The sequence below is a fragment of the Mesocricetus auratus genome, unplaced genomic scaffold (assembly GCF_017639785.1).
Source record: "Mesocricetus auratus isolate SY011 unplaced genomic scaffold, BCM_Maur_2.0 Super-Scaffold_100028, whole genome shotgun sequence".
NCBI lineage: Eukaryota > Metazoa > Chordata > Mammalia > Rodentia > Cricetidae > Mesocricetus > Mesocricetus auratus.
This window is the reverse complement of record NW_024429209.1, coordinates 13,541,105-13,569,017: the sequence shown is the minus strand read 5'-3', so window position 1 is coordinate 13,569,017 and position 27,913 is coordinate 13,541,105. Positions and strand designations below refer to the sequence as shown.

Below are 27,913 nucleotides of genomic sequence, written 5' to 3'. Positions count from 1 at the left end.
GCGGTTAAAGAGAGAGTTCCCCCAGGCAGCCGAGACGAACCGAGCCCTGCTCCATGTCCCAGATAATTCTCCCGGGGTTCTTGCTCTGCTTGCACAGACAGGTTGGGCATTCAATCTAGCCAGCCTCTGAGCTGGGCATCCCAGAACCCAGACCCCACGCCAGGCACTTCACCTGCCTTCATTTCTTGACCCTCTTGGCAACTAAGGGAGGCAAACCCGCTCACTGAGTCTGACTATGTGCACAATGTATTCTTGTGATGTGTAGTCTTTATGTACCTACTATGTTCCAGGGACAGTTTCCAGGGTTAGGGTGAATGCTAGGTGCCCTGCTCTGTTGGAATATGCCACCCAGTGAAGACACCATCCTCAAGCTGAGGTCACCTTGGTGGGAGGGACAGTCACCACAGGCTCCCTTCCCTGGTTCACAATGGCTGTGGCAGAGCTGGCTACGGGGTTTGTGAGTGAGGACCCATCAGAATCTAGAAGTCCCTACCTGGTAGGATCAGCAATCCAGGAGAGACCAAAGGGACATCTTGGTATCTGAACGTGGAACCCAGGAGGGGAGGGCCAAGCCTCCAGTACTTCCCTCCCCCCACGTCTGGCCTGGCAGTGCCTCAAAAGAGTGAGAGTGTCAATTAGCCTTGGGAGACCACAGGCTCTGAAATAGAACCTCCTTCGCCCCAGCTGTCCACAGGCTGAGTCACTCTGGAATGTGGCCTGGGCTTGGATTGGCTTGGGGTCCAGTGCAGGGGAGCCGCTGGCTGCCTGAGGGGCTGGGAGCCCAGGCTCCTGCTTCCTGCCTTTGTCTGTGCCTTCTTGGGTTTCTTTGTGGGAAGAACGGCAGGGCCAGAAATAAAACCCGGTCCAATGCACCATCTCCACTGTAGGATTCAGCCTGCAGGAAGAAGCCCCTCTAGCCCCGAAGGTGGCCTAAGGACAATCGCAGGCGACAATTCCTCATCTGTAAAGTGGGGGTACCTCATGGAAACCCAGCACTCCCATAGGGAACCTCCAGGCAAAGGCCTCAGTCTCTCCATGCCTCAGTTTTCTTCCCTGTAAAGCGGACCCTGTGGTCCTCATCGTGTCGGGGGAGGAGCCACTGAGCTCCGGGCTCTGAATACCAGCTGCTACTACCCAGCAAGGCCGCACTGACCAGTATGATGGGTGGTAGCTCAAATGGGGCCTTTGCTCAGGAAAGGATGCTCAGGCGGCTTCTGGGTCCTTCTCCCAGCTGCTCCTGGCTGCCAGGTGTCAGGCGATCTCACCGCTTTCACCCTCATCAGATGGACAGTATTCACGAGGTAGCTCTTCCCATTCTACAGACCAGGAAACTGAGGCAGCGAACAGCTAAGTCATAAGCTGACAGGAAGCACAGCTGGGATTTGAAGCTGTACAGTGTCCAAGTCTGGTTGGTGACCACTGGCCTTCCGGCCTCCCTTGCACAACCCACTTCTCTGGGTCTTGATCCCAGACGGACTTGGGCCTGGGCTGGTAGGGGCAGGTGCACACCGTTCCCTTGCGTGACAGAAGAGCCTCCTAGCCTGGGGCTGTAAAGGGTCTGGGAAGGAAGAAGCCTCTGGCATCGAGACATGCTGGCTTTGTTGTTCTCCTCTGAGCCCAGAGAGGCCGGGCTTGCCAGTGACTCAGAAGCAGTCCAGTGAGGGAAGGCTGAGGGGCTGGGGGCAAGTCATCCCTGTGCCCCCCGACATTGCCTCTGGGTCTGCTTCAGTTTGTCCAGCCTTGGCCATCTTGTCCCGTACACCTCTGGCCCCCACTCTCTAGGGACAGCTTGATGGAGGCGCGGAGGGCAGGGGGAGAAGGGTAGGGGAAGCCTGTGCTCTCCTGAATTGCTGCATGTGAACCAAAGGCCCTCACCCTGGGCGTGCGGGAGCTGATGCCAGATCTTCCTCTTGGACAGTCCCCGGAATCTCCTGGCCCCGCCCTCCTTCCAGGTCCCTCTCTACTGCTGCCCTGTATAAAAAACGGATCACTGAGGGACTCCTGCTTCAACCCCTCCACGGGATCCGCAATACGTTTGGCATAGGAGCCAGGCTCTTTCTGACCTTCAGGCTCCCAAGGGCTTCAAGGTCATCTCTAGCGTCCTCACTTCCACAACATCTGAACGTTCTCCACTTGGGCCTCGTGGCTCCCGAAACCCCATCCAGCGCTGCCATCCCCGGCCTTTGCCCTTGCCACCCCCTCTGCCTGCAGGCTCTTGTCCCTCCTTCCGGAGTCCTCTCACCCTTCAGACCCTTCCCCGGGGGCACCCTCCCCCATCATCTCCTTCCACACCGTCTTCCACTGTCCTAGCTGCTGTTCTATTCTTTCTATTTGATGGGATGTGATTCACATATAAAAGTCACCACTTAAAACTGTAACTCAAGGGTTTTAGTATAGTCAGGAGCTGGACAGTCGTCATCCCTAATTCCAGAACATTTCTCCCCCAACAGAGCCCCTGTTGGCAGCCATTCTCCATCCTTGTTCCCCAGGCAACCTCTAATCCGGGCTCTTGGGTCTGGCTTCTACCTAGCACTCTGCCTTTAAGGTTCGCCATGGCTTCGTTCTTGCTTCAGGGCTGAGCATTCCGAAGCACGGACACACTACAGTTAGTTGTTTCTGCTCCGTGACTGTTATGAGCAGTGCTACTGTGAGCGGCAGTGTGCCTGCTTATGTGTGAACATGTTTCTATTTCTCGGGGATAAATTGCTTCATCGTGTAGTATGCTCAGCCATTAAGGAACTGCCAGTTCCTAAAACAGCTGCAATCATGTACGTCCGTGTGTTCCAATTTCTTATTATTTACTTATTTTTGTTTTGTTCAAGACAGGATTTCTCTGTGTAGCTCTGACTGTCCTGGAACTGGCTTTATAGACCAGGCTGGCCTCAAACTCACAGAGATCTGCCTGCTTCTGCCTCCCGAGTGCTGGGATTAAAGGCATGCACAACACCTGGAGTGTCCCAGTTTCTACACATCCTTGCAAACCCTTGTTTTCCTTTAAACTAAAAAAAAAAAGTGCTGCAGCCGTTGGAGTGGGCACAAAACAGTGCCTTATGATTGTGATTACCTAGTGCCCAGGAAACTGCCCGCTGGTCCTTTTGGCGTCTTCTTTGGGGAACACCCCATTCGAATCCTTTGCACATTTTAATAATAGTTGGTTTTTGAAACAGAGTCTTCACCACAGCTGGTCTCAAACTCATGAGTCTCCTGCTGCAGTCTTTTGAGCACTGGGATTCCAGGCCTGGCCACCATGTCCATCTGGCTCTTTTTTTTTTTCCTTCGTCTTTATGAGACGGGGTTTCTCTGTGTAGCTTTGGATCCTGTCCTGGCACTCACTCTGTAGATCAGACTGGCCTCGAACTCACAGAGTCTGGCTCAGTTTTAAATATATATATATATATACATATTTATCTTCAGTGTTGGGGACTGGATCTACAGCTTTGTAAATGACAGGCATACAATGCCCCACTGCAGGCTGGTCTCGAACTCACAGAGATCCGCCCGCCTCTGCCTCCTGAGTTCTGGGACTAAAGGTGTGCGCCACCACCACCTGGGCTTCAGCTCATGCATTTTTTTTAACAAGGCTGTTTGTTCCCCGTGGCTGAACTGTGTCTCTCTTGTTCACTCCCCAATGGGTTTGGAGCCATCTGCCCAGTTCTCTGCTCTATCTCCAGTATCCAGGTTAATGTCAGCCTTGTAGTTAATATTTGGTGAGTGAGTGAAGGAACCATAGTGAGAGCAGAGTTATGACCATTCACTCATTCATTCATCATTCATTGGCTTTCATTCACTGACTAAATCATTCATATTCATTCATACATCGGCCACTCATTCATTCATTTAGTCACTCATTTATGCACTCAGTTAATCATTTATTCATTCACTAGTCACTCATTTCTTCACTCACTCATGTCAGTTATTCATTCATACACTGGTCACTCATTTATTCAGTCACTCATTCATTCACTGCATTCCTGTGGTTCTGATGATTCTGGCTGAGACAGGGAGCTCCCAGGGCCTTCCTCAGCTCACAGTTCCTCCCATGGGAGTTGGCAGATGCGATGTAACTTCCTATAGAAGCTGAGCACAGGCACCGTGAGTCTGTGTGGTAGTTAGTTATTGTAGTATTTCAAGCCAGCAGTTGGCCCTGGGCTCAGCGGTTGGGGTGGGGATGGGCAGAGTCCAAGTGGAGGACAGAGACCCCTGTGTCCCCGTCTGCACAGTGTCTTTTTTTAAAAAAAGGGAATCCAGCCACAGAGACTGACCCTTATTCCTTTCCTGACTTGAATCTCTTTGCCTGGAGAAGCCCCGTTTCCCCATCAGGACTGGCCCATTAGGAAGAAAGCTTGTTCTGAAGTCTGTTCCCTGGGGCTGGAGAGACAGCTCACCTGTTAACAGTGCTTGTTGCTCTCCCAGGGGACCTGGTACAGTTCCCAGCATCCATGCTGGGCTTCTCACAACACACACACACACACACACACACACACACACACACACACACACCTGCCAAGGAGGGGCAAACACAGTGTGACCACCATGGGTTGTGGTAGGACCCTGCAGATACCTTATATTGTTCCTTTCCCAGGAAACCCTGACTTTGAACAGTACAGACATGACCTTTGTGGAAGGGGAGGCAGCCTGCATCTTGGCCTTCCCCTAGGACACACACAGAGGGCCATCAGGTTTGGATCCACGGAGGGGAGTAATGAAGCCTGTGTCCTTGCCAACCTGTCAGAGATACTGTTCTCTTCCTGTGGGCAGGAGAAGGAATGTGAAATGACCCACGCCCAGACTGGCTCAGAGAACTCTGCCCTTCTGCTGGTTTCTGGAAGCTTACTCCCACAGGGAGTCACCTATGCAGTAGACTCTGCCTGGCCCCCAGGCTTCACCCTTGTGTCTACTCTCTATACAGAGGCTCATGGGTCTACAGAACTTGGCTGCACCAACACAGACCCTCTCAGGACCCCACCCCACTCAGAGACAAAGTCACAGACCATGGGGTCTCACCCAGAACTTCTCTGGCTCTGGCTACAGCTACACATGCTTGTCCTTACCCCGATGGCCCACCCACACCTGCTCCCATACTGTTCTTTGAGTCCATAGCACCAACCCCAGGGCCTTTGTTCTGCTGTTCTCCTTGCTGGAAATCTTTTCCTCAGAAGAAAGGCCTCCAGCTGTCTGTTTGGTGCCCCCTCTGACTTCCCCCTGGCCTCTACTCTCTGCCCACTCCCTTGCTTTATGGTGCTAAGTGCTGTGGTTTCTGCAGGCGACCTGGCGAGCCTCCCTTGGACCTGGGCAGCATCCCCTGGCTGGGCCATGCCTTGGAGTTTGGGAGAGATGCTGCCAGCTTCCTGACCAGGATGAAGGAGAAGCATGGCGACATATTCACTGTGAGTATCTCTAGAAGGGAAGGGGTGTGACGGGCCCATCACTGGGGCCACCTACTCCTTCACCATCTACCCACACACTGACCCATCCATCTGTCACCCATCCAGGGAGGCTGACTATCCGTCTGTCTGTCCAACATACCATGCATCACTCATCAGCAGAGTACTGTGCTCTAAGGGTGTCTGGAAACAGGCACACCCAGGGCTTCCATGTTTAAGGTGCTTCTCAATGCAATCAGATTGGGAATTAAGATTAAATATTACCCTTCCACCCATCCACTTATCCATCTGTCTTCCTGTATATTCACCCCATGTGTCTGTCTTTCATCTCTTATCTGTCTGTCTGTCTATCTAACTATCCTATTTTTTAAGATTAATTTTTATTTATGTATACCTCTGTCTCTCTTTGTGCGTGTGTGTGTGTGTGTGTGTATGTGTGTGTGTGTGTGTATTGATATCTGTTTGAGTGGCTGCAAAGGCCAGAGAGAAAAAATCCCCTGGAGCTGGAGTTACAGATGGTTGTGAGCCACCATGTGGGTGCTGGGAGCTGAACTCAGGTCCTCTGGAAGAGTAACCAGTGCTCTTAGCCGCTCTCCAGCCACTGTTCACTTATCAAAATTCATCCAGCATTCTTCCACTCATTCACCAGCTTCCATCTCTGGATTCCATCTCTGAACTTCCCTCCATTCATCTCCCTGCCTTTATCTCCGTCAACCACACCCTGCCCAGTGCTCACCGTCTATCCATTCAGCACCTGATTCTGCTTGACTCTCTGCACATGTGCTTTTGTATTTTATCCATCCATCCACCCACCTACCTACCCATCACCTACCCGCCCATCCACTCAACTACCCACCCACCCACCTACCTACTAACTCACCCACCCATCCATGCAGCCACCCACCCACCCCTCCCTCTTTGTGGTACTGGGGGGGGCTGAACTCAGGACCTCTTACATGCTAGGCAAATGCCATACCGTTTTTCATTTTCATACCCCAGCCCCTTCTCTGTCTTCATTTGGAGCAGGGTCTTACTATTACCTGGGTTGGCCTTGTACTTACTCTAATCCAGACAGACCTTGAACTTGGGATCCTCTTGCCTCAGCTTCTTGAGTAGCTGTGATTATGGGCCCTGGCTACAACCTTTGATTTTAGAAGGCTTTGGCTGGTCTTAGCCCTGCTACTTTCCAGCATGGAGACCTTGGGCACGGTGTCCTTTCTCCCAGCCTGGATGGGTGAGTGGCGGCCCCTAGCTCACAGAACCGGTGGGACAGTCAACAATGCTGCTGTCCAGTGCCCGCCGGGCCAGTGCTTGCCCACAGATGGCTGAGTGCAGGGCGCTGCTGCCCTTCCCAGCCACCCACTCCTCCAACAGGTGCTGGTGGGAGGCAGATACGTCACTGTCCTCCTGGACCCACACTCCTATGATACGGTGGTGTGGGAGCCACGGACACGGCTGGACTTCCATCCCTACGCCATCTTCCTCATGGAGAGGATTTTTGATCTGCAGCTTCCAAATTTTAACCCCAGCGAGGAGAAGGCCAGGATGAAGCCGTGAGTACAGAGATGGGCCTGTGGGCGGGCCTGGGCCGGGGCCGCAACCCCACATCCCAGGTGGGCTGTGTTTGGTCCCTGTCTTAGTCATGGTTTCTATTGCTGTGACCAAAGCAGTTTGGGAGAGGAAGGGGTTTATTGGCTTACATTTCCACATCACAGTCTCCACATCACTGTTCATCACTGAGGGAAGTCAGGACAGGAACTCAAACAGGGCAGGAACCTGGAGGCAGGGGCTGATGCAGAGGCCAGGGAGGGGTGCTGCTTACTGACTTGCTCTTCAAGGCTTGCTTAGCCTGTTTTCTTATAGAACCCAGGACCACCAGCCCCGGGATCGTCCCGCACACAATGGGCTGGGCCCTCCCCCATCAGTCACTAATTAAGAAAACATCCTATAGGCTTGCCTACAGCCAGATCTTATGGAGGCGTTTCTCAGTGGAGGCTCCCTCCTCTCAGATAACACTAGCCTGTGTCAAGTTGACATAAGACTAGCCACTGTCCAGGAGAGATGGTTTAAAAGCAAACGCAGCTGGAATCACTGTCTGGCCCACACCTGCTGGTTCTGCTGCCACCACTAGGTCCCACAGGTGTCACCGTCCTGTCGACACTCCTCCAAGCACTTACTGGCAATTGTGGCTTAGATGGAGCTTTAGTGTAGACAGAGCACCTCTTGCCCTTGGCTCTGCCCAGCACGAGGTGGCCAATATGCTCCTCACTCTTGTCACATGCTCCTCTAGACTGTGTCACTCAGGTCCACATGAGGAGACCGGGTCGGTGGCCCAGTCTCTCTCTGTCTCCTCTGAAATTGTAGCTGCAGCCCTCTGCTGGATTTCACAGAGAAGGAGCTGGCTAGATCCTTCCTAGGCCTTCCTTGTCCAGAAGCCTGTGGGAAGCCCATGGGTCCCTTGTCCCTATTTGTGCACCAGGCAAGGACAGACTGCCCTGGCCTAGAGCTCATAACATGGAGGGGGCCGGCTAGGGTTCAGCCCCAGTGCTCATAACATGGAGGGGGCCGGCTAAGGTTCAGCCCCAGTGCTCATAACACAGAGGGGGCCGGCTAGGGTTCAGCCCCAGCTGTACCCCTCACTGGCTGTGTGGCCTTGTCCTGACGCTGTCTTTCCAGCCTGAGTTTCTCCACTGTAAGTGTCTCAGTAGTAACTGTCATTCCTTTGACATGCACGTGGTCTTATTTCTGAGTACATTAAGGAGCAAGTAGCTAACCTCTGTTGCTGTCCTCAGGGTGCTGATGCACAGAGACCTGCAGACGCTCACAGAAGCCATGTTCACCAACCTCCAGACAGTTCTGCTGGGTGACTCCACAGAGGCGGCCAGTGGCTGGCACGAGACAGGCCTCCTCGATTTTGCCTACAGCTCCCTACTGAGGTGAGCCGACAGCCTTGCCATGGCCAAGGGTGCTGGGGGGTACCCTGTGGGTGAGGACACTGTGGGAGATGCTCGAAGCAGAGTGTAGGAGGGAGATGGTTCAGGTGAGACCCCAGACTCACCTCACCTGACTTGGGCTGTAAAGCCGATGCCAGCTGTGAAGAGGCCCCAAGTGTTCCCTGAAGCAGGCGTCATCGTTGGGCTTCACAGAGCATCTGTGCTGGGGTTTAGACTCCGGCCTTCAGAGGCCGGCGCAGAGGATGCTTGGGGGACCAGGGAGCTTGTCCTGTGGCCAGACCTCATGACTGTAGTAAAAACAGTACAGCCAAGTGCAAATCCTTCAGCAGTGCTGGGTCCTCAATGGTGCCATGGGACACAGCAGGGGACATAGCAAATGAGTTCCTTATGCCCGAGAACGCGTAGATCTAGAGATAGGACATCAAGGGGTGCTTTTAAAAAGTCTCAATGGTGAGGTCTAACTGTGGGGCTGAGGGGTGTCTGTTGTGCCAAGACCCTGGCGAGGAACGGCTAGTGCAAGGGTCCTGGGGTGGTGAAGGGGTCGGTATGGTTAGAGCAAAGGGAGCAAGTGGCTGAGGGAGAGCAGCTGGAGAAGTCTGCAGAAGCCGTCTCACAGCCTGGAGGAAGGCTTTGGGATTAGAAGTCTGCAGAAGCCGTCTCACAGCCTGGAGGAAGGCTTTGGGATTAGGCTTAGCTGGGTGGCAGTGGTGGTCCCTTAGGGACTTACAAAGGACCCCCGCTCATTCATAAGCGTTATGCTCCCATGTAGGGACATCTATAGGTGAGCACCAGGCAGAGGGACCCACTAGGACGTGTGTAGTCTCACAGGTGAGCCGCAGTGGTAGTCTGTACCTGGAAGAGGGCAAGAATACACAGTTGATGGGGCCTGCTGAAGGCTTCTAACAGGTGGGGAGGGTTGAGGGACTGGGTATCTCAATGGTTACTGCACCATCAAAAGAAAAGAAAAGAAAAAGACATTGTAACTAACCCCAGAAGTTCAGAGCCACACGTGTGCATTTCCGACAAAAGGCAACTGTCTGTTGACACATACGCATGTGTACACACAGGTGACATCAGGTCTGTGTGGACTGGATGGGTAAACTCACTTCGTGTTCCATAAGGCAGTAATTTACAGACCCCACTTGTTAGATGGGAAAACTGAGACCTGGGGACTCACCTAGAGTCCCCATCCTGGTCATAGGCGGCTGCTCTCAGCCACGCCTTCAGTGGGACACTCTACTGGCCTATCCATGTGCTGTTGGCTTCCCTGTCCTTCAAGATGAAGGAAGACCTGATCTAGAGATAGCTGAATCTTGTCCCTGTTTAGGGTACGGAGCGCCACCTTGTGGCCTTCTGGAACCACTTACGCTTATAGGGGAGCTGACTTAGGTTCTGGGTGTGTCTTCCCCACATCTACCCAGAGTATAGTCAGGAGCAGGGAGGGAGAGAAACTTCCAGGCTGAGGCTGAGGTCAGGGGAAGGTTGAGCTTGGTCTCTGACCCCTCGCTGTTCCTAGAGGGAAGTGGACTTCTTGTTAGCCTAGAGGAAAGAGAAGGTGTGAGTCCCCTACCCTGAGGGCTTGCCTCCAGGGACACAGACACTAGCCTGGCCTGGAAAGGCGGGTGCACAGGACAGGGGATGTGATTGTGGCCTGGATGGCTCTTGCCAGGCAGAGTTGTGATAACCTTTCACCGGAGTTCTCAGGAGTGCGCTCTGTTTATCTACCCGTCTTTCTGGTCACTGTACCACACACATCTATCCATTCACTCACCCATTCACCCGTCCGCCCATCCAGTCATCCCTCAGGGCGTCCACCCACCCACTCATCCGTCCCTGTGTGTCCCCCACCCACCCTCTCACGTGTTTCTCCATCAACCTACCCCGCACCCCGACCCAGCATCCATTGCAGGCCCTGTGTGGGTGAGGTGCAGGGTGGGGCCTAGGCTATCTCTGCTACACCCTCCCTCATTCCGGTTTCCCCCATCTTCCTGCTTGCAAAGCCCTCTTCTGGAGGCCCGTGACTGGGTGTTCTGTTTTATTCTGCTGTGTGGTAAGGGACTCTGACTCCAAGCAAACCTGGGGAAGGAAGGGTCTGTTTTATCTTACATTTCCAGGTCACAGTTCAACACTTAGGGCAGGAACTAAGCCATGAGCCTGAGGCAGGGCCGGAACTAAAGATAAGAGCCTGACCTCTTGCTGTCACCCCCAGAGCCGGCTACCTGACCCTCTACGGAGTTGAGGCCTTGCCACGCACCCGTGAAAGCCAAGCCCAGGACCGTGTCCACTCGGCTGACGTCTTCCACACCTTCCGCCAGCTGGATCTGTTGCTCCCCAAACTGGCTCGAGGATCCTTGTCAGCGGGTAGGCACCATGGCCATAGAAGCTCTGATGAGGGAAAAAATTGGGGTGGCTTGCATTTTCAGAGGGTTAGTCTGTTATCATCATGGTGGCCATGGCAACACACAGGGAGCCGTAGTGATGGAGAAGTAGCTGAGACTCCTACATCTTGACGCAAAGATAACAGGAAGTGGTCTGTCTCACTGGGTGTGGCTTGAGCATACACGAGATCCTTAACCTGCCTCCAACAAGACCACACCCACTCCAACAGGGCCGCACCTCCTAATAGTGCCACTCCCTTTGGGAGTCATTTTCTTTCAAACCACTACAGGCCCCATGCACAGATCAGACGGTATTTCCCTCAAGAAGCAACAAGAGCCAGACTTGGGGGCGCATGTCTTTAGTCCCAGCACTGAGAAGGCAGAGGCGAGCAGTTGTCATCCTGTCTCAAGCAACCAAAAATTAAAATTGATTAATTAATTTAAAAGAAGCAGTAAAAACCCTGCTGTGATAAATTTATCCAAGGAAAACGCTTTAAAGACAGAAAGATATATGTTGGCTCTTGGTTTCAAAGGTTTCAATCCACAGCCACCGGGCTCCATTGCTGTTGGCCTATGGTGAGACTGAACATGACAGAGTCAGAAGGAGGCGGCTTGCTTCATGGCTGCCAGGAAGTGGAGAGAGCTGGTCTTGGGGAAGAGGCACACTCTTCAAAGACACATCCCATGGCCTACTGTCTCCAGGTCCCCACGCCCACTTTCTAGCAGGAAACCCCATCCGTGAAGCTGTGTCCTCCTCACACTCTAGCTCTCTCTCCATAATGCCACCAGACGGGGACCAAACATCAGTACATGAGCCTGTTGGGGACACATTTCATACCTGAACCACGGTGGTCCATTTGGATACAGAACTCTTGAGGAGAGCAGGCCAAGTGCACATTTGATGGGAGCCATGAGGAGGTCGGAAAGAGCCCCCCCCCCCGTCTGCTCTGCTGGCGGCTTAGGGAGGAGCCGCTCTCCCTGTCCCCTGCTCTGGAGGCACAGCACAGCAGAAGGGAGGGGAGAAGGCAGACTGTGGGCTCCACCTCCCCATGTCTCTGGGATCTCCTTGTGTCAGTTAGGAAGGATGGAGCCATCTTGGAAGGTAGCAGTTAGGGTTGGCCAAGGTTGTAGCAGCATTGCTTACCGAGGACTTTGTTCTGAGTGTCAACCAGGCTCAGTGTGCTCACATCTGAGCTACAGCTTAGTTTTTTGTTTGTTTGTTTGTTTTTTGTTTTTTGAGGCAGGGTTTCTCTGCCTAGTCCTGGCTGTCCTGGAACTAGTTCTGTAGACCAGGCTGGCCTCAAACTCACAGAGATCCGCCTGCCTCTGCCTCCGGTGCTGGGATTAAAGGCGTGCACCACCACCTGGCACATCTTAGTATTTTTTTTAAAATATGTTTTCTTTTTGCTTCATTTTGTTTTTTTGAAACAGGATCTCTCAGTAGACCAGGCTAGTCTTAAATTTAGGATCCTTCTACTTCAGCCTCCCGAGAGCTAGGATTACAGGTGTGCACAGCCATGGAGCAATCCACACAGCTGCCCAGAAGATGAAGCGTCTGCCATGCCCTAGCCCACCACCCGTCTTTCTGTTGGTTTGCCAGTCTGCTGGGTAGACGCTGGTAGCTTTCTGTTGTCACTCGCCTCTGGTCACAGCACTGTCAGGATGCAGTCATTGGTCTTCAAATTCTTGCCAACCTGGAGGGCAGAAAAGGGCCTCGGCGTTCTGTTCGTCTCCCACCTACCATGCTGAGGCATCGTCTGGCTTTGCTGGCCTTCGCTCGCCTTTTCTGGGAGCTGTCCACACAGTCATCTTTATAGAGATTGTTCACTGTCTAATGCAGTCCCTGCCGGCTGCTATCACAGAGACCCCTTTGCAGACAATAAAACCGAGGCTCACACAGATGAAGTCATTTGTCATAGATGCAGCCGGTAGGTGACAGAGTAGGTAACATGCACGCTTTGTCTGATTGCAAAATCCGGTGTGTTAAACATGTGTCCCATCCCGGTACCCGTTGCCTGTTTCTTCATTGTCCCTCCCTCTATGGGAGCCTGGTGATGCACAGGACACATCCATGAAAGGCTACACTTCCCAGTGTGAGCACCAGGGGGCGGTGTTGGTCAGTTGCCCTCAGGTGGAGTCAAGCAGTTCGTGGACCTTGTGAGGACCAGCTGGGCAAAGCCTACCAGAATACCAACACAGGTGTGTTCCCCTACCTAGTTCGCTTTCTCCCAGTGTTCTCTGTATATATGTGAAGTTCTCACCTTTTTAAGTGAGATATAAATGTATTCATGTTGACAAAAGCATACATGTAAAAGGAAAGTTGACCCTCCAGGACCTCTAGTCTTAGGAGTCTTGTTCAGTAACAAATGAGCGTGTGTATGTTCTATTTGAAATTTTTTTTAATGAAAAGGGGCTTTGCTTCCCAGATCCCTAGGGCCCACAGCAGTGTCCGGGGAAGACACTTGAGCAGACAAGCCCCGCCCTGTGGATAAGGAAGTGACTGGGACCCAGCGATGACCCAGGCCTCAGTCAGACCACACGACACAGGCTTCTGTGTCTCCCATCTCTGGGTCACCTCCTCTGCTCTCAGAACTGGGCACAGGGACGGCCAGGGCCAAGCATCCTGAGGTGCTTTTTAGTTGTTACAAACACTCAGAGCTGGAAAGGCAGCTCAGTGGATGAAGTGCATGATGTCAGAGGATGAGGACGGGATTCGGACCCCAGCACCTAAGTAAAGGTTCGGTGTGGTGGCGTATACTCTAACCCCAGCACTGCAGAGTGGGCTGGATCCTGTAGGATCCTTTGGGGGCTCCCTGGCCAGCCAGCATGGTTTAGTGAGGACCCTGTCTCAAAAAGTACGGTGGAAAACAATAGGAAAGTGGTTTTCAACCTGTGGGTCCTGGCCCCTTTGGGCCAAACGACTCTTTCACAGGGGCTGCTTACGACCACTGGGAAACATAGACATTTACGTTACCATTCATAGCTAGCAAAATTACAGTTATGAAATGGCAACATGCGATTGTATTGTTGGGGGTCACCACAACATGAGGAACTGTATTAAAGCAGCATTAGGAAGGCTGAGAACCACTGCTCTAGAGGAAGACTCCCAACGTCAATCTCTGGTTTCCAAATGCACACAGATATAAGTGCACCAGCATATACATGTGCACACACACACACACACACACACACACACACACACACACACACACACTGACCGCACACGAGAGACTGAAATTGTAAGGTTGGGCTTTAGGGACTTTGGAGATACCCAGAGCATCGGTGGGAGTGATGTTGTCACCTCCTATGTCCCTTGGTAATTTTTTAAAAACTCCCCCCATGCTGATCTCACCTGGGGATTCACACAGTCAGCCTGACTGGATCCTGGGTTCTCAGGATGTTGGGAGCTCAGAACCCAACACAGTGGGAGACACAGGAAAGTTTGTGCTTCAGCTGAGCCTAGGGGCTCTCTGCTTTAAATCTAGAATGTTGCGCCACCCTAAATAGTATGGAGAAGTTGAGCCCATTGTCTGAAAATGTTGCCAACTGACTTCAAAAACAGCAATACCAGGCTGGGAGATGGTTCAGTCCACACAGTGCTGACCACACAGACTTGAGGACCTGAGTTCCGATCCTAGAGCCCACGTAAAAGCGGGATATGGCAGCATCTATCATCCCAGCACTGGGTTACTGCTTTTGAAGTCAGTTGGCAGCTTTTTTGGTGAGATCCCTTGGTACTTACTGGCCAGTCAGTATACCAAATCCACAAGCCCCAGGCTAAGTGACACAATGCAGTGTCTCTAAAAGAAGGTGGAGAGTGACCGATACTGAGCTTTAGCTCCCATATATACATGCACACATGTCCCCTCAACATGTGCACACTAATAAGCTTATGCATGCATGCATGCCCCTCAACACATGCATACACATAAACCTGTGCAAGCATGCATGCCCCTCAACACATGCACACTAGTAAGCCTATCACGCATGCCCCCTAAACATGTTCACACTCACAAGCCTGTGCTTAGCCACGCATTCCATCCTCACAAGCTCCTGGGACTGGAGGCTGCCAGGTCTCCGTCTATTGGGCAGGTCACCTGACATGCAGTGAGAGAGCTTCTAGCAATCCCAGGGGTAACTTTGGGGACCAGTGAACCTCGTGTTTGTGTGTATGTTATGAGGTGGGGTACAGCGATGGGACTAGTTCCCCCAAAGGTGTTGCCAGGCAATATCACCCTGGTATAGATGGGCAACCACTGTGGGAATGTATCAGATGGGACAGGCTAACTTTCATGCCAGCAGCTCAGCTTTGCCTTGTAGCTCGCAGACCCGTGGTGCTGTTCTGCATAGACCCTGGACGCCTGGCTTTGCTTCAAGCACACTGCCCTGGTGGGCCACCTCTGTAGACCGAGGTCCTCTCCTACACCGCTTCATGTCTAGGCTGGGGTCCTCAAGACAAAGATAACCTCCATATATTCTGGCTGTTTATTTATGACCTGTGCTGGCTTCAAGGCCAATGTTATGAATGTGAGGAGGAGGCTAGGGTGCAACTCAGTATGTGCAAGGGCCTGAGTTCTATCCCTGCACCAGGAACTACAGACAGACAGACGGACACACACACACACACACACACACACACACACACACACACGGGTTTCTACAAGAGCACCTGGGTCATTGGCTTCTTTAGAGTCTGCCTAGGTGGAGTCACTGACTCTGCCATGCCGGAGGGTGGGTTGCAGCGGCCTGGAAGTGTTGTGTCCTCCCCCCCCCCGTTTTCCAGGTCTACATGGTCTCCTCAGGGTCTCTTCCTTTGGTGACCTTACCTGTCTGTTCTAGAGGAAGTTGAGTGGAGACCCCAGATTGGTGTCCCTACCAATGGCCAATGAGGCTTTCTGGTATGCTGAACCCTTGGTCTTGCATGCATCATCTGGCCTTGCTCTGGGTTAGGTCCCAGGGAGGGAGGCTATTGCCTAGAGTGTAGTCCTCCTATGTGGCCTCAAAGAGCCCCACACATCTATCAAATCTCGGTTGACTTCGTGCTATGGAGAGTTCTCTCTTGCAGGGACAGGGCCTTATGCCTTTCTGCTAAGTGACATGGATTCTAGGCAAGGTGACTCACAGAGCTTCACCTCAAACTTTGAACACTTGGCGGCATTGTGAAAGGCTGAGGCTGGGCGACCCTGGCCTGGAGGTGATTCTAAAACATTCCTCTTCTGTGTTCTGCCCCCGCAGGGGATAAAGACCGTGCATGCAGTGTCAAAGGCCGCCTGTGGAAATTGCTGTCCCCAGCCCGGCTGGCCACCAGGGCCGACAGGAGCAGCTGGCTGGAGAGCTACGTGAGGCACCTGGAGGAGATGGGGGTGTCGGAGGAGATGCAAGCCCGGGCACTGGTGCTGCAGCTCTGGGCCACACAGGTGGGCATGGGTGCGTAGGTGTGGGACTCACTGTGTGTGCTGGTGTCGGCAAATGAGGGCGTGAGCACATATAGCCTGCTGGCCCCTCCCACCTTCATAGCCTGCTGGCCCCTCCCACCTTCATAGCCTGCTGGCCCCTCCCACCTTCATAGCCTGCTGGCCCCTCCCACCTTCATAGCCTGCTGGCCCCTCCCACCTTCATAGCCTGCTGGCCCCTCCCACCTTCACTCTTCGTCCTGTCCAGCAGCTGTGGAGCCGGGTGGTCCATATGATTGGCGTTGCTTATTTACCGTATGGGAAAATGACAGGCTGATAGGAAAGTGGGTCTCAGGCAGCCTGGGCTGGCCTCAAACTTGCTATGTAACCAAGGATGACCTTGAACATATGACCCTCCTTCTGTCACCTCCTGAATGCTGCAACTGTAGATACATGCCACCATGCCTGGTTATACGTGCTGGGGGCGAGGGCGGGGGCGGGGGTGGGGGGAGGGCTTGTGCATCCTGGAAAGGCTTTACCTCCAGCCCCCTGGAAAGCTCACAACAGTTTAACAAACTCCTGTACACACCGCCTTGGGTCCCAGCCCCTCTCACACACCTCAGTTCCTCTCGTTCCCTCTGGCCTGCCGTGACTTTGTCCCACTTGTGGCTAAGTCGCAGATAGCCCGGCTCTTTCCCTCTGCTCACGTCAGAAGGTCTCCCAGAAGCAAGGATGTTCTCCCACATGGCCACAGTCTGATGCCAAACTAGGAGGCTTAGCCCAGTCCTGGGATGGGGCCTAGCTGTGCCTCACAGTCATCCAGCGGTGCCTCTGCCTTCGCTACTTTCCCACTCTAGATGAGACTCTCCGACCAAAGCCATTTCGGGGAGGAAGGGTGTGTTTTAATCCCAGTTCCAGGACACACTCCATCGCTGTGGGGAAGCCACAACCAGTCACAGTGCACTTGTAGTCAAAAAGCAAAGAAGAGTGAATATCATCTATGCTCAGCAACTCTGTCCCCTTACCCAGGGCAGGACCCAGCCCTGGAGGGCAGCCGCCCAAGGAGTGGTTCCTGTCTCAGTTAAGGCGGGGTTATCCTCACAGGCATGGCGGAGGCCCTCTCCCAGGCCATTCCACATCTCAGGCTGACAGAAGCTGCTGGAACCACCAAAGGCGCATCCTTGCCCAGGCCTCTGCGCCAGCATCCTGCATGGCCCCCAGACATTCCGCGTCTTTGGTTCCCATTCTTCTGGTGTTCTCTTCTTTTCACTGTTCCCCGTGACCTTGGTGGGTTTTGTTTTGAAGTGTGCAGACTTTCTGGGAACGCTTGCATTTCAGACGGGCTGAGGTAGGGAGCTGAGATCCAGGAAACACATTCAATGACTGGAGAGAAGGATGTGTGGTGGGAAGCAGGGCTGGGGTTGTAGCTGTTCTGGGAGTCACAGCTAGAGGCTCAGGGAGACCTCTCCAGTAGAGACAGTTGAGCTCTTTTTAGATGTCAAGAAAACTGGTCAGGGATCTGGGAACTTGGGGATACTTCAGGCAGGGGAGACAGCAAGTGCCAAGTGTTGGAGCCTGCCAGGGGCAACAGTGAGGAGTTGAGCGTGACTGAAGCCAGGCGAGTTAGCACACACCAAAGAGTGATGGTGTTGAGCCTTCCCTGGGAGAGGTGGGGGCCTAGGAAGAGTCCCGAGCCTGGTGCCTGGGAGGCCAGTAGAGGGCAGCAGATCCCCTGGAACTGGGGTAACAGATGGTTGTAAGTGCCATGTAGGTGCTGGGAATTGAACCCAGGCCCTCTGAAGGAACAGAGAGTGCTCTTAACCTTTGAGCCATCCCTCCAGCCTTGATTTCTGAGATCTTAAGGTTCCTCTTAAGGGCAGGAACAGGTGACCAGTGAGGAGGTTATGCTGGCCACTGAGATATTGGAGAACGGAGCATAAATGCAATCAATCTCATCAATAAAAACCACGAGTCAGAAATCAGGGTAAAAACATGAAAGATCAGAGAAGCAGAGGAGCAGCCACAGTCCCGCCTACCTCTTCTGCCAAGATCCTGTCTCAGCCCCGCCTTACCACTTCCTGTCCTCTCTCTACAGTCTCCAAACCTCTATGGTCGGCTAGTGGCTGACTCTGCCCTCTGACTCCAAGCAGGCTGTATTTGTCGGATCACAATGAAAATATCCCACAACAGGAGAATCAGCTAGACGCAGGGAACTAAGGCAGCGATCAGTGATGCTGGGCATGGGACCAGTGTTGACATGGGAGGAAGGAGCAGCTCCTTGGATGCTGTGAGTCTGAGGCCTGGTCACTGCTCCCCCACCCCCAGCCCCTTGCATTCTCTGGGCCCCACTTGGCAGCGACTGTCAGACGGGCTGATGTCCCTGGGTGATTCCTCTCCATCGACTGGCAACTTATTTTTAGTTGTCCTCGGAGCTATTAACTGCAGGCAATGGCTGGCAGAGGCAGCCAGGGCTTAATCAGCAGTTGGCCCTATGCATGCCTGATAACATATTTATGGGCCAAAAGGACAGGGTGCTCCAAAGTGTCCTCAGAGCCCCCTGTGGAAATGACCTCTGTAGGAAGCTGGTCAGGCACTTGAGAGCCAGATCCCAGGGAATGGCCTCCAGCAGGGCTAAGAATGGGATAGATCCTCCCAGCAGAGGAGTCTGGAGGACTCTGAGTCCTACAGCTCACACCTGCCATCCTGGCACTTGGGAGGTTGAGGCGGGAGGATCGCAAGTTCAAGGTTACCCTCTTCTACACAGTGAATTTGAGGCTAGCCTGGGATACATGAGACCTTGTTTCCAAAACCCAACCAAATGAAACATCAGCAGCAGGAATACATCAGACTCCACGTGTGCATGGCCTCATTCCAGGAAGTGGGTATAGAGTAGTGGGCAGGGCAGATGAAAGTTCTCATCTGCAGAACAAGCCTCTGGCGGGGAAGAGCACAGGCGTCTGTGAGGTCACTAGAGAGAGAAGTAGAGAGGGTGACATCCCAGCAGAGACTTGGCGTGAAGGGTGAGCCGCCGTGGGTGTGTCTGGAATGCTAGTCCCTCGCAGAGAGAATAGGTGAAAAGGCCGTGAAGCCGGCATGGGGATGGTGTATAGCAAGTGTCACAGAGCCCCGACCTCACGGCTGGGGGGGACCTTCATTTCAAGTGTCACAGAGCCCAGACCTCACGGCTGGGGGGGACCTTCATTTCAAGTGTCACAGAGCCCAGACCTCACGGCTGGGGGGGACCTTCATTTCAAGTGTCACAGAGCCCAGACCTCACGGCTGGGGGGGACCTTCATTTCAAGTGTCACAGAGCCCAGACCTCACGGCTGGGGGGGACCTTCATTTCAAGTGAAGTGGGTGCCCCTAGAGGCCTCGGGCAGCCACTGCCCTGGGGACCGTGGAGACAGGGAGCTGACTGGCTTCACCCCCTCAGCCCAGGCACCTTTCCACATCCTCCTTCAGCCTGACCACAAGACAAGGTTAGATCAGAAAGTCCTTCATAAGCTCACTGTGGCTAGACCCCACGGGAGAAATTCAGGGTGCACATATGTGTGTGTGTGCGCGCACACACACACACACACACACACACACTGTGCAGTTGGCAGAAGGCTGCTAAGGCCATCCATTTGTCTTTATCCAGCTTTCCATTGGATTTTATATGATAATACAGACAATCCTCACGACATGGTAGACCACCATGAAAACCATGTAGGACACTCCTGTAGTACATCCAGTAAGAAACCCAATTGGAGCTGGCCAGTGGTGGTGCACACCTTTAATACCAGCACTCGGGAGGCAGAGGCAGGCGGATCTCTGTGAGTTCAAGACTAGCCTGGTCTACTAGAGCAAGTTCCAGGACAGCTAGGGCTGTTACACAGAGAAACCTGGTCTCAGAAAGAGAGGGAGGAAGGGAGGGAAGGAGGGAGGGAGGGAGGGAGGGAGGGAAGAAGAAATTCAATTGGGACCAGGTGTGATGGCACACACCTTTAATGCCAGCACTCTGAGAGTAGAGACAGGTGCATCTATGGGTTCAAGGCCAGCCTGGTCTACTTATCAAGTTCTAAGTCAGCCAGAGCTACCTAGAGAGAACCTGTCTTGAAAAACAAAACAACGGGGGGGGGGGGCACGAATTTGAAAAAGAGCAAAGAGCGTATGAGAAGGCAGGTTCTGAGGGAAGAAATGATGTCATTATAGTATAAGCCTAACAAAGAAAAGAAAAATTAAAAGAACAACAAAAGAGATTCAAGCAGGTTGAATGGGTATGTGCATTCAAAGAAAGTCTGTCTGTCTGGGGACATGCTAACCCTGCAAACATGAAACTCTGAGTAGCATTCCCAGGACCCATGTTACAAAGAAAAATAAGGCAGATGTGCAGGAAGGAGCGCGTCTGTGGTCACAGCACTGGGGTGATGGGACAGCCAGGCTTGCTCGCTAGCCTAGCCGACTTGTCAAGTTCCAGGCCGTGGGAGACCCTGTTTTAGCACGGTGTGCAGTGCCTGGGGAGTGACAGCAAGGTTGTCCCCTGGCCTCCACCTGTGAACCCCTGCATGTGCACCGCCCCCTAACAGGAAGTCGGTCCTGCCACCTCAGCTTCCCAGTCCCCAAGCCTCTCTCCCAGGTGACCTCAGGGCTGGGTCCTGTGTGCCCTGCAGACAGTCCTGTTCCCTCACATGGCTCCCACGAGCCCGGCCCCACACCTTGCAGCCTGCCTGCTCCCATCTGTCTTTCAGACCCAAAGGAACCGGGATCTTTTTTTTAAACAACTTACCACATGGTAGGCCATGAGGAGCCACTGGTATCAGCTTGTTTCCGATTTGGAGTGATGTATTAGGGCTGCAATTCATGTCGTCTGCCCAGTGCAATGGTGTCTGTAAGACATTATTGGGAAAGATGATGTCTAAGGATGATGCTTGAGTCTGTGACTACGGTCACTGTAAGGACAGAGAAAACCTCCCTGCAGGCTGGGGTTGCTGGGGACCCACTGTCAGCATCATTTGAAGGTGCTGGGTGAAGCTGGGTGAAGATGTTTAAGAAAAGTCTGGCCCATTCTTGGAGCACACCATTTCATCGATTTTCCTAGTTTATCTTTTGGGAAGTTTCAAAGAATTTTTGTTAAAAAAAAAAAAAAGAACAGCCTTTTAACTGCTCCTCTGTTCATCCTTCAAGAGAATTATCTGCCACACAAGAAGCGTGTGAGGAAACTTTGCTTTCTAAACTATGAATAGCTATTGTTATCAGCTAGTTAAACCCAGCAGCCTGTGTTGATAGACATGAGCTCACAGGTCTGTGGATCTGGCTGGTCTAAACTGGTCCAGCCCGGGGAATTTAGCTGGGCCCTGTGTGTCTCTCACCCTGGATCCAAAGGTGCAGTCGGGGTGGGGGGGCACAAACAAGGTCTCTGAAGGCCAGGGCTCAGATCTACTCTTCTTTAATTCCACTTCATGCTGGTTGTTGGTCGAAGCAAGTCCCTGGCTGAGCTCAAGTTCAGGAGCAGGGAGATGTACTCTGCCTCTTCTGTGGAGACGAAGGCCCAGGTGCGGTCACCCTCAGACATTCTGCCCTGTGGGCTTGCTCCTCTTGTACACTTGTTCTGGTAAAGTTACAGAGGCTTCCCCAGGTGACCCCAGACCAGGGGCTTCACTCGAGGTCAGGATGGCAGGAGTGGCCTTCAGGTAGGTACCAGGCTCAACCAAACAAAGCTCCAAGCAGATTTTTGGCCACAGTTTGAAGTTACTGGTGATGCCTAGGTGCTTGGCCAGCATGGGAACCAGGCACGCTGAGGGCTGCCCGGTGGCCCAGCCTGAGGAGTCTTCTTGATCCTTTGGTGAGTGATGGGCTTCTCATTGCAGGGGAATATGGGTCCCACAGCCTTCTGGCTCCTTCTCTTCCTCCTCAAGAATCCTGAGGCCCTTGAGGCTGTGCGGGAAGAGCTGAAGCGCATTGTCTGGCAAGCAGAGCTGCCTGCTTCACAGATGACCACCCTCCCACAGAAGACTCTTGACAGCATGCCTGTGCTAGGTAGGACGGGCAAACCTGCTCACCTGGGTCGCTCCAAGGGTCCCTCAGTGTCCTCCATGCTGCTCTCTCTCAGGGGATCTTTTGTGTTAAGTGGCAGAGAACCTGAAGTAGCTGTAACGGGAGATGCTCAATCCGATTCATGCCACCGCCAGTTTTGAGGTTTCTGGTGTCAAACTCAGGTGGGCCCAGGTGCTTGGACAGTGTTGCCAGGGCTGACTCTCTCTCTACCCTGCAGTCTCATTCTCTCCTGGGGTGCCTCTGGTCTACGGAGGCTAGACAGCTGTCAGCAGCTGGAGGTGGGCCTCTCATCCAACATTCCTATCTAACGTTCATTGGCTTTTTGGGTTTTATGCCCACCCAGAGCCAAACACAGGGCTCAGAGGGGTGGGCTGTTTGGGTAATGGAAGCTCTCAAATCCACCAGCTAGGAGTAGATCAACTGTCCAACTTCTGGAAACAGGGGTGTGGTCCCTAGAGGAAGGTCATGGAACTATTTCTAGAATGGAATATACAATGCAGGTAGAAGCAGACACTGAGGTCCTAAGCTCTCCCCCCTCAGCTGTCTGATATCCCTGTGGCCCCCATGTCCCCTCATGTCCAAGGGTCTCGCAGGGACCATGCAGTGCACACTTTGTCATCTGGCTTTTCCCACCTTGTGCGATCATGTGCAGGGTATACACCCTCCGGCCACTGCTCTGTTTGTCCAGCGGCTGAGAGGGCAGCTTATTAACCCGTCCTGCCTTGCCCTTGCAGACAGCGTGCTAAATGAGACCCTCAGGCTCACAGCGGCGCCCTTCATCACTCGTGAAGTCATGGCAGACCTGGCCTTGCCCATGGCAGATGGGAGGGAATTCTCTCTTCGACGCGGTGACCGCCTCCTCCTCTTTCCTTTCCTGAGTCCCCAGAAGGACCCAGAGATCTACACAGAGCCTGAGGTCAGCAGCAGGGCAGGACCTGTGGTTGTGGGGAGAATGTGTGATCAGCTGGTCCTGAGTGGCAGCCTGCTGTGATCTTCACTTCCTCTGCAGCCTGGGAGTTGTCCTCTCCTCAGTCCTTAAAACCAGGCCCTCCAGTGCTACCCTTTATGCTCAGTTATGACAGTTACGATGCGAGGTCCCCAGCCCTTCATCCTGGCGCAGGCTTGTGTGGGGTGACGTCACACCTTCCCTTCTTGTTACAGGTCTTTAAATACAACCGATTCTTGAACCCAGATGGGTCAGAGAAGAAAGATTTTTACAAAGATGGGAAGCGGCTGAAGAATTACAGCATGCCATGGGGAGCAGGGCACAATCAGTGTTTGGGGAAGGGCTATGCCATCAGCAGCATCAAACAGTGAGTGGGGGGCAGGGCGTGGGGCAGCGATGCATGGCCCAGCAGGGAAGGGGCCCATTGGTGGGGTGTGGCCAGGACAGGGCTTGGATATGGCCCAGGATGTAGCCAAGGTCCAGTGACACCTGATGCCTCTACTGCTCTGACTGATGGCCTCAGGCTAGTAGTTACAGGATTAGATTCCAAACTGGCAGAGAATCAACTCCTGTCCGCAAATCTGTTTGTGTTTTTAAAATGTGGGCTCTTTAAAATCAGAAGAGTTCTTGGGGAAAAAAAGCCACATCTCTGACTTCTCACACAATGATCAGACCTGGCAGAAGGGTTCTCCCTCTGAGGATGGCGTGGGAACACCAGACGCTGGCTGATGAGTCCAGCTGGCCATGGCTGACCATCTGTGGCTGCTGCAGCAGGTTCTGACCTTTGTGGCAGAAGCTGGTTGAACTTCGGGGTCCCCCCTTGGCTGTCATAACTCCTGAGAGAGCCGAGAAGCTCCTATGTTCTGCCCCTGGGATTCCGCTGAGTCTCTGTGGCCAGGATTGCAGACTGCCTGGACCAGGGACTGTGCTATCTGCCCATTGTTCCTCCTGTAACCTGAGCCTGTCTCCTCAGCTATACAATGTGGGTACTGATTATAGCTCCAAGATGGATCAGAATGGAGATTTCTATGTACCCACCCACCCCCATCTGACTCATCATGGCTTTGAGAATTGGTAGCTAGTATCTGTATTCCGCATGTCATTACCATGCGGGCGCCATGCCAGGGGACAGTAAGTCACGTTAACCTTTGGATCTCACTTTTCTCAACAGTGAAGTGGAAATAATGGCGGAGTCAGTTCTGCCCTGATATTTAACATGCCTTCCCCAAAGCCACCTTGTCATGTATGATCAGGCTGTGAAAACAGCAGGTGTCAGTCTTGTGAGGACAGGCCTAGAATGCCAGCTAGGGTGCAGGCTGAGCAGGAGGATGGTGAGTTCAGAGCCTGCTTCGTCTGCTTAGTGAGCTCTTATCTCAAAATTAAGAATAACAAGATGCTTGAGGCTGGATCTCAATATGAGGCACTTGCCTAGCACTCACGAGGAATGAGGTTTCATCCTCAGCCTCGCAAAACAAAGCAAACCTAAAAAAAATAAAACCATAGCTTATAGGCAAAGGGAGACTGAAGTCCAGCATCTGAAAATGTCACCAGTGACACACAGGGACAATTAGAGCCAAATGGAAGGTGGACGTGCGGTTTACACTTGCGTAAGGAATGTGCAGGAGTGGAGAGCTGGCTCAGCAGTTAAGAGTGATTAAACTATTGTAGAAGACCTGAGTTTGGTTCCCAATACCCTAGTTGGGCAGCTCACAACCGCCCATAACTCTTGCTCTAGGGTGGTCTGATGCCCTCTTCTGGCCTCTTTGGGTACTGCACTCATGTGCACATATCCCCCACCACCACCACATACACACACAATCAAAAATATGACTTTTTTTTAAAGGTACGAAATCTGATGAACAGGATGGTCAGTATATGCTCACGTGTGTACATGTATGTATGCTTAGCTAGTGCAGGCTCTGCATTCTGTGTCTGGAACATGAAACAGCATATGAGCAAAGGGGAGGTTTGCCCTCTGCACGTGTTTGCGCCCTGAGGTATCAATCACATCAGGACAGACTCTCTCACTCAAACCAGTAACTGTGACAGAACTCTGGTTGTAGTCCCTGCTTCATCCGGTTTAGGGACAGACAAAAGAGCTGCTGGGTTCTGTGTGTTTAGCACGGTGCCTAACTCATGGCACCTCAACAAACGCGTGGATCTGTTGTGACCTCAGTCAGTGTGAGCTCAGCTCATCCCCTGCTCTGCTCTATTTCAGTGACAGGAGAAAGTCCTTGCTGTGTGCTCAGCATGGCTTCAGGCCGCCGAATTGAGGTGTGGGGGGGCGGTGATGAGGCACGGGACGATTAGGATCACACGGACAGTAGTGAGTCATAAGTGTCATTGAGGGAGGCACTCATGGCATCCTAGACGTGACAGTTTTGTGTGTCTCCAGAAGGTGGCAGTAGAGAGTGTTGCCTTGCAAAGGCAGCCCTTGGTGACAGTTGCATCCCGTATAAGAAGTCTTGAGGGGTGGTGCAGGCTTTAATTTCACAGACATTCCTGGTGAGTGTGGCCCTGGCCAGGGCTGACTGTAAGAGCTTAGGGAAAGCGGGGGTGCAGGCTTGTAGAGAGGAAGGAAGAGACAGTCTCGTCACGAAGAGCACTGTGATGCGCCTGGGACTCAGGACTACCCAGGAACCGTGGGTGTGGGGTTAGAGACACACGGCTGGGGCCCTCCCTCTGGCCACTCCATCATCTGTACGTGATGCTGCAGGCGGGAGACAGGGCTATGCTGTAGAAATGACTGCTCTAGACACAGTCATCAGCCTCCCTCAGCTCTGGGCTGTCCCCACATTACCAAGCTCTGCCAAGCCCAGAGAAGCACACAGTCTGAAGCACCCTCTCTCCCTGCAGATTTGTGGTCCTCATGCTGACTCACTTCGACCTGGAGCTGGCCAGCGAGGACACAGAGGTCCCTGAGTTTGACCTCAGCAGATATGGCTTCGGCTTGATGCAGCCAGAGGAGGACGTACCCATCCGGTACCGTGGCAGGCTGTGACCTGTGGAGCAGACACTATGCTCACCCGGGGCCTCCTGACTTCCCGTGCCTTCATTACCGCCTTCCTGTTGTTCTTCTGGTATGCTGTGTCCAGAGAAGGGGACCCAGAGGACACAGAGAGCAGGAAACGCCAATAAAAGCTCTATATCTCACTGTGAAGACACTTCTAAATCAGGCTGTCTGGCTCCGGGTTCACCTGTGCCTCTTGCCCTGTGGCACCCACAGTCCCCACCACCATGCCCCCGACTCCCAGAGCAGCCACTGTCCCCACCACCATGCCCCCGACTCCCAGAGCAGCCACTGTCCCCACCACCATGCCCCCGACTCCCAGAGCAGCCACTGTCCCCACCACCATGCCCCCGACTCCCAGAGCAGCCACTGTCCCCACCACCATGCCCCCGACTCCCAGAGCAGCCACTGTCCCCACCACCATGCCCCGGACTCCCAGAGCAGCCACTGTCCCCACCTTTAGCAGCCCGTGCAACCCAGGCCTTGGCCAGCATGGCAGATGTGGGTCATGGGGAGACCTGTGAGGATTTGTCAGTGTGTTTTAAGTTCTGTTCCCAGGTTATTAAAGAGACATGGCCCTCCCTCTCTTCACGTGGATGCCTGGGAAGACGCAGGCTGCACTCTGAGGGATAAAGTCCTCTGTCCTTGATTCACAGACAGTAGGTAACAGGACTGCAATGGAGTATGCATCAATTTTAGGAGAAAGGGCTGACTTCAAAGGGAGTGTGGCTTGCAAACCTCCCTGTAACTGCAAACGTGCATGTTCCCCAGGTGTCACTGTTCTTTTTAATTTTTATTTTTCGGTTTTTTTTTTTTGAGACAGGGTTTCTGTGTGTAACAGCTCTGGCTGTCCTGGAACTCACTATAGACAAGGCTGGCCTTGAACTCACAGAGATCCGCCGGCCTCTGCCTCCTGAGTACTGGGACAAAAGTGTGTGCCACCACTGCCCAGCATCCCAAAGTGCCTTTAATCGCTGAGACAGGCACAGCAGACCTACTTCCATTCCTCACAGCATCTTGGAGAAGATATGGTGTTATGTCAGCTTTCCAGATGAGAAATCCAGCTCAGAGAGGTTATGTGACTTGCCTAGGGTCACACAGCTCTTGCCAGCAGGCCTACACACCTCTCCTAGAAGTAGATGTTGGGTGGGCAGTTTGTTCTTCATTCCTAGGGCTCCAGGGGTGATAGCGGGACGCTTCTGTTTAGCATTGGAGAGCTGACAGTCAGGAACACCCAAACGTGGTGCAGCTTATGAGACACGGGCATATCTGCGATGAGGTCCTTTTAGCTTTAGCTGGAAAGACAGAAGAGGCCCTGCACCTGTGTGTTCCAGGGGCTCACCTCTTGGAGCAGAGCTAGGGCTTGGAGGCTTCCCTGGCCCCGGGTCTCCAGGCACCCTCGGGATTCCCGGATAGACAGTGTGATTGGCAGGAGTCTGGGCATCCCCAGGGAAACCCATCTTCATGCTTGGGTGACCCCCCACTGCTGCCTGCTTCTTATCTTTGCAGGAAATCGGAGCTGGCAAGCCTCCTGTGGGAGGATGAGCTGGTTTCCATGGCAACCCCCAGTTGCCTCCTCACGGCTGGAAGGGGAAGCAGAAATAGCTGCTGAAGGTCTCACAGGCACCAGCCCTGGTGTGCTAGAGGGAAGTCCTTAGAGCCCCCATCCTAATTGAATCAGGCTGGACTGTCCCCAAGACGCTCACCTGCGCTCAGCAAAGGGCTAGTTCCCTTTAAAGGCGCGCCTCCTCCGCCACCATCGAGGGAATCAAGTATGGGGAAGATGGTTAATGTCAGGCAGCTCCAGCTGGG

At 53.2% G+C, this 27,913-nt stretch overlaps 1 protein-coding gene across 1 annotated transcript in view; it reads left to right on the top strand.

The window, feature by feature from the left end:
- Ptgis (prostaglandin I2 synthase) overlaps positions 1-26,251 on the top strand; it is a 34,090-nt gene extending 7,839 nt beyond the window's left edge. The window contains exons 2-10 of the mRNA XM_040732880.1: positions 5,264-5,387; positions 6,759-6,937; positions 8,177-8,320; positions 10,548-10,699; positions 15,952-16,133; positions 21,959-22,127; positions 22,880-23,061; positions 23,307-23,458; positions 25,948-26,251. Of these exons, the coding sequence (XP_040588814.1) occupies positions 5,264-5,387; positions 6,759-6,937; positions 8,177-8,320; positions 10,548-10,699; positions 15,952-16,133; positions 21,959-22,127; positions 22,880-23,061; positions 23,307-23,458; positions 25,948-26,092 (1,429 nt within the window). The 3' untranslated portion in view covers positions 26,093-26,251. The remainder of the gene's footprint in view (positions 1-5,263; positions 5,388-6,758; positions 6,938-8,176; positions 8,321-10,547; positions 10,700-15,951; positions 16,134-21,958; positions 22,128-22,879; positions 23,062-23,306; positions 23,459-25,947) is intronic.
- Positions 26,252-27,913: the final 1,662 nt, after the last annotated feature.